Source organism: Impatiens glandulifera, chromosome 3 (genome assembly GCF_907164915.1).
Source record: "Impatiens glandulifera chromosome 3, dImpGla2.1, whole genome shotgun sequence".
NCBI classification, from domain to species: Eukaryota; Viridiplantae; Streptophyta; class Magnoliopsida; order Ericales; family Balsaminaceae; genus Impatiens; species Impatiens glandulifera.
In genome coordinates, this window is record NC_061864.1 from 26,948,975 (window position 1) to 26,961,663 (window position 12,689).

The 12,689-nt window shown below is 40.3% G+C and overlaps 1 protein-coding gene across 1 annotated transcript; it reads left to right on the forward strand.

Moving 5' to 3' along the window:
- The first annotated feature begins 11,407 nt into the window (after nt 1–11,407).
- On the forward strand, nt 11,408–11,894 carry LOC124930098. Its single transcript, XM_047470460.1, has 2 exons — nt 11,408–11,466; nt 11,561–11,894. The coding sequence occupies exons 1-2, from the start codon at nt 11,408–11,410 to the stop codon at nt 11,892–11,894; spliced, it is 393 nt and encodes a 130-aa protein (XP_047326416.1).
- The last annotated feature ends 795 nt before the right edge of the window (nt 11,895–12,689 follow it).

Genomic DNA, 12,689 nt, shown 5'->3' on the forward strand with positions numbered 1-12,689 from the left:
ACCAATTTGATTTTTTTTTTTTTAATTTTTGTTTCATCATCTAAAAATGTTGTCTATATTCGTGATTTTGTTATATTCATTCAAACGGATAAAACTGAAAATTAAGATTTGAATACTCAAGACTGAAATTTAAGTACGGAATGACTTAAATATTTAAAAATAACAATTTAAATTATCAAATATGAACATATTAAATTTAAGTACGGGGGAAATTTGATAGAATAACCCTCATAAGAGGGTTATTACCACTTATAACATACCGTTTATAAATTTTTCATTTTTGACCTTTTGCCAAGAGGTCATTTTTACCTTTTAATTAAAAAAAAAAAAAATTGAAATGTCAGTGCGCCTTTCAGTTTCTTGTCCCCCTTTCCCTCCTCTCCACCAACCGTCCTTTCCCCGTCCTTCCTTCATCAACTTTCCTTCATCATCAACGCTTCCTTCATCAAGGTTCTTCATCATCAACGCCTCCTTCATCATCAACGTCCTTCATCAACAAAACCGAAACGTCTTCAACATTCAGGTTAGACGCTACCTACCTTCGTCGTTTTATCGTTGAAATGGATGAATGTTAAGGGTTTCGTCGTTTAGAGTCTAGGATGTAGGTTAGGTCATGGAATAATGGTTTTAGAGCTTGGCTGATTTGTTTTACAGTGATTTATACATCCGACGAAGGTGATGAAGGCGACAGTGCATCTGTCGCAGGCGACGATGCATCTGTCGCAGGCGGGAAATACATATGTCGCAGACGACGATGCATTTCCCGCCTGCGACAGATGCATCGTCGCCTGCGACAGATGCATCGTCGCCTGCGACAGATGCATTTTCCTCCTTGCATTTTCCTCCTTGCAATTAACACTGACTGGTCACTGTCACTGACTTCTGTGATTTTTTATCAATTGCAGATCACATGAATGTTGGTGTTTTTCTCCTCTTTGATGGAGACTGGAAAACTGATGATTGTGGGGTTAGTTCTTTTGTCTCAAGTTCGTGTCGTGGTGTGAATGTACCCCGAAATGCTACATATGAAGAGTTAGCTTCAATTGTCTATAATTCTATTGGTGTGGACAAACTAAGATATGACTTAGTGTTCAAGGTAAAGTATAATATGTTAATGATCAATTCTCCTCCTGCAACAATCATTGGAGATAGCGATGTGACGTTCTATTTACAAGAACTCTCGTCTTCACTGCCCAATCATCGCGCCCCGCTATGTGTCTCCTTAGTAGAGAAGTCAATACCTTCAACTCAACAAAGTGAAAGACCAGAAAATGACATATTTGAGCAGCAAGATATCTTACCAAGGCATCGAGATGTATTTGAGCAGTGCGACGTATTTGAGCAGCAAGATGTATTCCCAAGGCAACAAGATGTATCTGAGCAGCAAGATGTGTTTGAGCAGCAAGATGTGTTTGAGCAGCAAGATGTTTTTGAGCAGAGAGATGTATGTGAGGAGCAAGATGTTTTTGAGCAGGAAAATGTCTTCCCAAGTCAACCAAGCACTTCCCATGTTAGGAATACATTCAGCCATACTGAGGGAACCAAGCACTACTTCTCATATGAACCACTCGAGATCGAAACTCCTGCTCCATTAATTGAAAATTCATTGGAAGTGGGTACGTTTTTTGATAACAAAAAAGAAATACAATTGAGGTTGCATAGACATGCGATGTCTAATCACTTTGTCCTTAAAGTGGTGAAGTCAACAAAAAATCTTTGGTTTGTAAAATGTATGGCTGAGAACTGCAAGTGGAAATTGCGTGCTAAGAAAGGAAAATTCTCGGAGATGTTTAAGATCAGAAAATTTGTAAAAGAACACACATGCTCAATTTTGACGAGACAAGACAATGTGAGGCAAGCACCATCATGGGTAATTGCGGAGTGTATCAAACGTAAATACATGGACCATCACCATGACCACATGCCTAAAAAAATAATGGAAGACATGCATACAAGTTATGGGTTAACTTTGACATATAATAAGGCTTGGAGGTCAAGGGAAAAGGCCTTAATGGCGGTGCGAGGAACTGTGGAGGATTTCTATGGTGAATTGCCATCCTACCTGTTCATGTTGCAGAAGAAGAACCCAGGTACCATAACTGACATCCAGACGGATGAGGAAGGACACTTCAGGTATATGTTCATGTCTCTAGGGGTTTCAATTAGGGGTTTCATAGGATGTTGTCGTCCTGTATTGTGCATCGATCCCAGCTTCCTTAAGCACAAAGTTGGAGGTCAACTACTGGTTGTGATAGCATTGGATGCGAACGAGCAACTATATCCCGTTGCTTTTGGTGTCATTGATTCAGAGAATAATAACTCTTGGACATATTTCATGCAACAACTAAGGTTGGCAATTGGATCAGTCCCGGATCTCGTCTTCATATCCGATAGACACCCAAGTATAGCCAACGCCTTGTCCGCGGTTTTTCTAGAAGCACATCACGGTGCATGCACATACCACATCAAAATGAATATAATGGCCAATTTTAAAACTGATAACTGCCATGTTGAGTTTGATTTGGCTTCTCGCGCATACACTAAGTCCACATTTCAGAAGCATTTTGACAAGATCAGAACTAAAGACCCTAGGATTGCTCAATATTTGGAACAAATTGGAGTGGAGAGATGGAGTCGTGCTTTTTTCCCCAGTTCGCGATACAATCAAATGACAAGTAATTACGCTGAGAGATTTAATAGTCAGTGTAGAGAAGCTAGGAAATATCTCATAACAACATTAGCTGACTATTTAAGATTCACAATACAAGATTGGTTTTATCATAGAAGAAAAAAATCAACCAACCACAACGAACATTTATCTCCATATTATGAAAAGTTATTACGTGAGGAAGGCGAAAATGCTAGATTCTACAGCGTTTATCCACTTAATTGATTTCAGTTCCATGTGCATGACGGTGAATTTGATTTTCAAGTTGACTTCAAGGGTCGAACTTGTACTTGTAGGGTATTTGTTAGATAAAATTAGACCGGTTCACAGAACTTAACACAAATAAACCTTCCATGCAGGAACAAGGAACCAGACCGATCAAACAAATGAACCGGTTAAGAAGATTAATCGGTCAAGTTATTAAACCGACCAGGAACATTCAGAACATGACCGCACAAAGAAAGGATCGGCCAAAACTAAAAACCGGAAACACCAGACAGTCGATCAGCTAGAAGGCAAAGGAATAACCGTAAGCTGTCCGGTTAAACCAATCACACCGGAAGTCATTCGGTTAAGTCAAATGACCGACCAGCATAAGAAGATACTTCGAGTATTTGTTGAGAATGATACCAAAGGAACAGACTGAACACTTCCATATCCATACAAGTCTGAGGAAAGTCTGCAAGCTGTAGAAGATAGTCCTACAAGATCTTTCCACTTCAGGATAAATCAGAGGCAATCTTCCAAGTACAGACAACTGTCTAACCGACAGTTACCACATCGAGTAAAAGACAAACCTAGCAGGTTTGTCTTACACACTGGAAGAACAGACTGCCAAGTCTGTAAAGTTGACCGCCAGGTCTGAACAATTGACCGCTAGGTCTGTATCAATGAACCTCTGCTCAGCCAATCAAATTCAAGGAAGTGAAATATGACCGTTGGTATATTTCACCTATAAAAGGAGCAGCTGAAGAAGAGTAAACGTGGGACAAAAACGGGATACATTGGTACAAGGGGACATATTGGGACAAGTGAGATACAAGTGGAGCACAGTGAGCATTTAATTTACAAGTGATAAGATTGTGTTCTATCTCTAGAAGAGCTTAAGTGCTAAGTTGAAGTGTGTATTTACAATTTCGGTGTAAATTGTACGGGTGTTATCGAGCAGAAAATAAGTCTCGATCGGATTGTATTTGTATTCCTTAGTGAATATCCTTCTCGCGGTTTCGAGAGGAAGAGGTGACGTAGGAGTTTTATCTCCGAACATCCATAAAAATCTGTCTAATTATTTACTTTCTGCTGGTTCTACTTTCTAACCGACCTGTATAAACTTACCTACACCGCTCTAACCTACTTGACTCTATCCAAACCGAATCACCAGGTTACAAAAACCGACCCATCAATTTTCAAACATATATCATCCAAAACCGGTTCTGCCTATCTCGTGAGTGTGCTACTTCAACCTGAAACAAACATCTTCCACGCTTGAACCTGGTTCAAGGGTTTGTGACAATTTGTGTAGTATTGAAACCCCGGTGTTAATCTCTAACCGGATTAATCACCACCCTTTGAGTGAAACGCGCTAACCGGCCTAACCCCGGTCCTCCAGCCGCGACCTAGATCCTAACAATTGGTATCAGAGCAGTTAGTTTCAATACTCAAGCAAGCATGTCGTTCGATAGGCCACCAATGCTAGAAGGTGATGACTTTGCCAACTGGAAGGCACGCATGCACCTACACTTAATCACCTTGGATGATGAGATGGAGTTTATTCTGGCCGAAGGACCAATAATCATTGATAAGGATAGAAAGGAATGGACAACTGAAGATAGGAGAAGAAACAACCTGGATAACCATGCCAGAAACCGGATCTCCAATAGTGTGGACAGAAACACGTATTGCAAGATCAAAGACTGCAAAACCGCAAAGGAAACATGGGACACGGTTATTCAGATTCATGAGGGAAATGAAAGAACCAAGGAAAACAAGGTAATGGTAGTTACTCAGAAGTTTGAAAGCATCAAGATGAAACCGGGAGAAACAATGAAAGAATACAGTGACCGGTTCACTGGTGTGCTAGATGAGCTAACAACTCTTGGTAAGAGATATGACAACAAGGAGGTCATCATGAAAGCTTTAAGATCTCTTCCAAGTGCATGGGACATAAAGACAATGGTGATGAGGGAATCAAACTGCCTAAGTAAGATGAAGCTACATGATGTATTCGAAAATCTTAAGGCATATGAGTTTGAAATGAGATCTAGGACTGAAGAAGAAGTTTCAGCCTCAACCTCAACTAGAGCACTGATCACATCCACAGAACCGGCTGCACCTGCACCGATTAGAACTGCCGAACAGTTCACCGAGGACGCCATGGAAATGCTTGCACAGAGGTTTGAGAGGTTCATGAAATGAAGCCAACCGACAAACTACAACTATGGTGATAAATCCAATGTAAGATGCTATAACTGTAACTGTTTGGGACATTTCAAGTGGGAATGCAGAAAACCGAGGAGGGATGACCGGAAACCGGACAACCAAAATAACCGAAACAACTATCAACAAACCGGTGAAGGAAGTGAGGTTTAGAAAGCACTGATAGTCGATGATGGAGGAAGCTTATGGGCTCACAGTGACAGTGATGATGAACTCACATGCCTCATGGCAAATGAGGAACAGATATTTGACTCTCCTTGTGAAGAATTTACTAAAGATGAGTTATATAATGCATTAAATGATATGGTAGAAGAGTATAAGAACCTACTAGCCATGTTACCTAAGCAACTCAACTTTAGAACCGATCCTATAGTACCCATTTCGACAGAACCAGAAGTACCCGACCTAACCAAACCAGAGGTCATAGAACCTGATGAAACCCCTACCTCAGAAACCGAGTTAGAACCTGAACCACCACTCAAGACCGAACAGTCTAGTGAACCAGTTCGAGAGCTAACCGAAGAGGAAAATGCCCGACTCCAGTATAAAATGGCCGCATATAAGAGATCTAGTGACATGGTAAAGAAAATGTGTAACCATTACAGACATCCTTTTTGCATGTTCGGCTTAGGATACAAAAAGGATAGATCCAAAGACCAAAAACCCGTAGAGAAAGTAAGGTTTACAAGGAGTAACATTCCTCTTATAAGATTCATTAGAAGCTCCTTAACCGCTGAAGAGGAATTGACCGCATACTATACGGCAGAAAAACTAAACTATATTGGTCCAACCGACTCTGAGAAGTGGCTTGACCCTGAGAAAAGAAAAGCCGACCTGCTCAAAAATAGGAGAACCAATCCTCAACCGCATAGGATAAACTATAAATCACTCTCATTTAAGACCTTCGTAGAAAAACCGAGACATCCAAGACCGAGTGCAAAAAGGACGGTCAAGACCTTAGCAAAGAAAGTTGTCCGGTTTGTCAAAGTTTGGATGCCCAAGGGACTAACCGCATGTGGACCCAAGTGAATGTGGGTACCAAACAGTTGTAAATATGTACATTTTGCAGGATATAAAGAAACGGCTAGGAAACTCTGAATGGTACTTGGATAGTGGTTGCTCCAGGCATATGACCGGGAACAACAACCTGCTAACCGACATCAGAATAGAAACCGGTGCACTAATTACTTTCGGTGACAACTCAAAAGGTAGAACTGTGGGCAAGGGTAAGATTGTCCATGGTAACCTAACAATTGATAATGTACTCTTAGTTGAAAACCTACGTTTTAACCTGCTAAGTATTAGTCAAATGTGTGATGCTGGATACACGGTAGAATTTCTTAAACATGCATGCTTAGTTAAGAATTCTCAAGGTACTATACTACTAACCGGAAATAGGTTAGGTAACATTTACAAGGTAGACTGGAAAACTAAGGTAGAATATTCTATATGCATGATAGCTAAGACTGATCAAACCTGGTTATGGCATAAGAGACTAAACCATCTAAACATGAAAACCTTAAACTACATTCGCGGTAAAAAGCTAGTTGAAGGTATCCCTGACATAGTATTTAATAAGGATAAGGTTTGTTCAGCATGTCAAATGGGTAAACAAACTAGGTCAACTTTTAAGAGTAAAGGAAATATTCAATCTAACCGATGCCTAGACCTTCTTCACATGGACTTATTTGGACCAATTCAGGTCATTAGCCTAGGAGGTATGCTTTACACCATGGTAGTTATTGATGATTATTCTAGGTACACATGGGTAATATTTTTACCATCCAAACGTGAAACCGCATCAAGCTTGATCACACTGCTTAAACGTTTGCAAAACGAAAAATCAACTCGCATTAACAGCATTAGAAGTGATAGAGGTACCGAATTTACCAATAGTACCTTAAATGCATTTCTTGATGAATCCGGTATTAGACACGAGTTGTCTAGTGCTAGGACTCCTCAACAAAATGGCCTGGCCGAGAGAAGAAACTGAACTCTCAAGGAAGCCGCACGGTCCATGATAGCCGATTCGGGCATTGCTCAAAAATTTTGGGCTGAGGCTATCAATACTGCATACTATACACAAAACCGATCTTTAATTAACAAGTTTCATAACAAAACACCGTATGAGGTTTATTTTAACAGGGTTCCCAACCTTAAGTACCTTAAGATTTTCGGTTGTAAATGCTACATACATATAAATGGTAAAACCCATCTCTCTGTCTTTGATGCAAAAACCGATACTGGGATCATGCTAGGTTACTCAACAGTAAGTAAGGCATATAGAGTGTATAAAAATAGAACCTTAACCATGGAGGAATCACTTCATGTTGTTTTCGATGAATCGGTTGAGAGTAATACTGCATCATGCTTTGATCTACACAACAAATTGGAAAACAACAATATTCATTCTAATGGTGAAGATGAGATTCCGGTTTTCAGGCGGTTTGTCCATGACCAAATGGGTATTATTGAAACCCAGCCGGATCAAGCTGTTCCAAGACAGGAAGCTGACACCCTGGTTCAATCCGAGGAAGTCGGTCGGTCTGACAATCTTGCTCAGCCTACCGATATGTCTAGCCTTGATCAAGTAAACGGTAATTTGGTAGACATCCCTGAACCGAATTTCAAAAGGAACACTAAACATCCTCCTGAGCAAATTATAGGTGACCCTTCAGAACCTGTTCGAACTAGGCGTCAAATTCTGGAGGAATACTTTAATTCCGCCTTTATATCCCAGATTAAGCCGAAAAGAATAGATGAAGCATTGTTAGATCCGGATTGGATCTTGGGAATGCAAGAAGAATTAAACCAGTTCGAGAGTAATAAAGTCTGGTACCTAGTCCTAGACCGAAAGATCAACCGGTCATAGGAACAAGATGGGTATTTAGAAACAAACTCAATGAAGACGGTTTGGTCACGAGGAACAAAGCCAGACTAGTGGCACAAGGTTACAAACAGGAAGAAGGCATTGATTTTGAAGAATCATTTGCCCCTGTAGCTAGGATTGAAGCTATTAGGATTTTTCTAGCTTTTGCTGCATTCAAAAATTTTAAGGTTTTCCAAATGGATGTTAAAAGTGCATTTTTGAATAGTGACATACGTGAAGAGGTGTATGTTGAACAACCACCCGGTTTCAAAAGTGCTGAATTTCCAAACCATGTATACCGGTTAAACAAAGCTTTATACGGTCTAAAGCAAGCACCTAGAGCCTAGTATGACACACTAATCGCATTTTTGTTAAACCATGACTTCACAATCGGTTCGGTGGATAAAACGTTATTTAAATTTGAAAAGAAAGAACATATCCTACTTGTTCAAATCTATGTAGATGATATCATCTTCGGTTCAACCGATCCTAAGTTATGTGATAAATTTGCAACCCTGATGACTAACAAGTTTGAAATGAGTATGATGGAAGAATTAAGTTTCTTCCTAGGTCTTCAGATTAAACAACTCGAAGAAGGAACGTTCATAAGCCAACCCAAGTACACCAAGGAGCTTCTAAAAAATTTGGGATGGACACATGCTCCTCAGCGGCTACTCCAATGAGCTCATCGGTTAAATTGGACAAGGATGATGAGGGTCAATCGATAGACCAGATCGCTTACCGGGGCATCATCGGTTCTCTCTTATACCTGACAGCAAGTAGACCGGATATTCTATTTGCAGTCGGTGTGTGTGGAAAATTCCAAGCCAATCCAAAACAATCCCACTACACAACTGCAAAGCGAATATTAAAATACCTAAAGGGAACACCTGATGTCGGCCTGAGGTATCCAAAGGATTCATCCTTTAACCTAACGAGTTATTCAGATGCAGACTATGCAGGTTGCAAGATTGATAGAAAAAGCACCAACGGAACATGCTAATTCCTAGGTGACCAGCTTGTTTCATGACATAGCAAGAAACAAACATCAGTGGCCACATCAACCACAGAAGCTGAATACCTGGCGGCCGGAAGTTGTTGTTCACAACTTCTTTGGATCCAACAACAACTTGAAGCCGATCTTAAGGCGCTAACCGAACAGGTGGCTGAGCTGTTAAATGCCAAGATTAATGTTGATACAACGATTGAGGAGGCAAATGCCCGAGCGGCTAAGGAAGTCCAAGACGCGCTGAACGAAGAAGCAAGAATAGCAAAGGAGACACCGCGTCTGACCGAAGAAGAAATAGCCGAGCGCGAACGAAACACAGTGGCTAAATATCCGGGACTTGCGAAGTCCGTGGCAGATCAAGCGGCCAAAGATGCAGAGCAGTTAAATGCACAAAAATAAGGGCTCGAAGAATATGTCAGGGCTCACAAGAAGAAAAAGGCAGCTTCTTCGGCTCCGGTGAAACGAAAGAGGAAAGTTTCTGCAAGAAAAATGTTGGAGAGGATCACCGAGACAAATATCGATACTCCACCAAACCCACCGCAAACCGAGGATGAAGACGAAGAGCATCTGGAGCAGCGTTCCACAAGACAGCGAGTCTCCAATACCGTTCCAGTCAACACGGGCGGTCAACCGCAAGCTGAAGGTTCATCTTCAAGACCGGATCAACCGGATGAGGAAGAACCAACAGATGATATGATGGACGGCTTCAGATTTTCCGAATCAGAATAGGGGCTCACTTTTCCTAAACTATGTTTATTTCGGTGTCTATATAATATTTTCTCTTTTTCGATTATTTCTATATATATATATATAAAGTTATTTTTGAAACCGGCCTATACTTGTATTCCTACATGGTTTTGATAATTTTAAATAAAATAATCAAAAAGGGAGAAATTGATAAGATAAAAGATAAAAATTTTCCAAAATTTTCCTCAAAATGTTTTCCAAAATTTTTCGAAAAATTCTCCCAAGTCAGTTTCATAAAAATCCGGTCAAATAAAGAACCGGCTTACGTTTGCAAACTTACATGATTTTGATAATTTTAAATAAAATAATCAAAAAGGGAGAAATTATTAGATAAAATTAGACCGGTTCACAGAACTTAACACAAATAAACCTTCCATGTAGGAACAAGGAACCGGACCGGTCAAACAAATGAACCGGTTAAGAAGATTAACCGGTCAAGTTATTAAACCGACCAGGAACATTCGGAACATGACCGCACAAACAAAGGATCGGCCAAAACTAAAAACCGGAAACACCAGACAGCCGATCAGCTAGAAGGCAAAGGAATAACCGGAAGCTGTCCGGTTAAACCAATCACACCGGAAGTCATTCGGTTAAGTCAAATGACCGACCAGCATAAGAAGATACTTCGAGTATCTGTTGAGAATGATACCAAAGGAACAGACTGAACACTTCCATATCCATACAAGTCCAAGGAAAGTCTGTAGGCTGCAGAAGACAGTCCTACAAGATCTTTCCACTTCAGGATAAATCAGAGGCAATCTTCCAAGTACAGACAACTGTCTAACCGACAGTTACCACATCGAGTAAAAGACAAACCTAGCAGGATTGTCTTACACACTGGAAGAACAGACTGCCAAGTTTGTAAAGTTGACCGCCAGGTCTGAACAATTGACCGCCAGGTCTGTATCAATGAACATCTGCTCAGCCAATCAAATTCAAGGAAGTGAAATATGACCGTTGGCATATTTCACCTATAAAAGGAGCAGCTGAAGAAGAGTAAACGTGGGACAAAAACGGGATACATTGGTACAAGGGGACATATTGGGATAAGTGAGATACAAGTAGAGCACAGTGAGCATTTAATTTATAAGTGATAAGATTGTGTTCTATCTCTAGAAGAGCTTAAGTGCTAAGTTGAAGTGTGTATTTACAATTTCGGTGTAAATTGTACGGGTGTTATCGAGCAGAAAATAAGTATCGATCGGATTGTATTTGTATTCCTTAGTGAATATCCTTCTCGCGGTTTCGAGGGGAAGGGGTGACGTAGGAGTTTTATCTCCGAACATCCATAAAAATCTGTCTTATTATTTACTTTCTGCTGGTTCTACTTTCTAACCGACCTGTACTAACTTACCTACACCGCTCTAACCTACTTGACTCTATCCAAACCGAATCACCAGGTTACAAAAACCGACCCATCAATTTTCAAACCTATATCATCCAAAACCGGTTCTGCCTATCTCGTGAGTGTGCTGCTTCAACCTGAAACAAACCTCTTCCGCGCTTGAACCTGGTTCAAGGGTTTGTGACAGTTTGTGTAGTATTGAAACCCCGGTGTTAATCTCTAACCGGATTAATCACCACCCTTTGAGTGAAACGCGCTAACCGGCCCAACCCCGGTCCTCCAGCCGCGACCTAGATCCTAACAGTATTTGATGTATCCGGTCTTCCTTGTATGCATGCCCTAGTTGCTGCCCATTTCCGGAAATCGGTTCCATATGAGTTGTGCGCAAGGTTAGAGAATTTATGTTCCATAAGTTATGTTCAATTTATGTTATGTTGAATTTATGTTATTTTCAATTTATGTTATCACTGTATAATTTTTCAGGTTTTACTCAACTAAATCGTGGTGCATGGCTTATGCGGAGACATGTTATCCAGTTTTTCATCATAATGAAGCTTGGGACATTCCCAAACATATCAAGAAACGAGTCTGCCTAAAACCCCCCGTGAAGATTAAGAAAGGACGACCAACAACAAAACGTAGATCATCACAATGTGAGGTTCGTAAAGAACGGAGACGGTGCGGCTCATGTGGCGGTCTAGGTCATAACAGAGCAACATGGTCAGCAGTCATGCCTGCACCATCTACTGCAAGACCTTCACAATCAAGTGCCCAATCTACACAACCTTCACAATCAAGTGCCCAATCTTTGGCATGAAACTGTTTTAGGGTTTTGATCAAACCGTTTTTGTATGTACATCAAACTGTTTTAGGGTTTTGATCAAACTGTTTTTGTATGCACATCAAACTGTTTTAGGGTTTTGATCAAACTGTTTGTATGTACATCAAACTGTTTTAGGGTTTTGATCAAACTGTTTTTGTATGCACATCAAACTGTTTTAGGGTTTTGATCAAACTGTTTGTATGCACATCAAACTCTTTTAGGGTTTTGATCAAACTGTTTTTGTATTTTGATCATCTGTTTAAGTGTTGTCATCTGTTGTCAAAGAGAAATAGCATGATTGCAGGAATGCAGGAATGCATTTGTCGCAGGACAAAGAGAAATAGCAGGAATGCATCTGTCACAGACGACGGTGCATCTGTCGCAGACGACGGTGCATCTGTCGCAGACGACAGATGCACCGTCGCCTACGGCAGATGCATTTCATTTATGTTTTGTGCTTAATTATATATATACTACATTATATTTATACTACATTATATTTATACTACATTATATAACCCATTTGCATTCAAAATAATACAACTGCAAACTAAATTACATTAAAAAATAAATACATATGGTTTACATTCAAAAATATACATAGCTAAATTATGTCCATTTTCTATGGGTCTATTATATGGTGGAATAACCTAACTGCCCATTTTTGTCTCCAAAAAACCATGTTTTCTGTTGTCACAGCTGATATATCCAATTTGGCAGTAAGGTACTCCAAATACATGATTGTAAAAAGACCACAGTCTCCACTCTTCGTGCACTTGGGGACTCTTG

What these genes read in the sequence shown, in the direction of transcription:
- LOC124930098 (XM_047470460.1), top strand. Translation starts at nt 11,408, where the DNA reads ATGCATGCCCTAGTTGCTGCCCATTTCCGGAAATCGGTTCCATATGAG. An exon ending in CCATATGAGTTGTGCGCAAG is followed by an intron (nt 11,467 to 11,560) that starts GTTAGAGAATTT and finishes ATAATTTTTCAG; the next exon opens with GTTTTACTCAACTAAATCGT.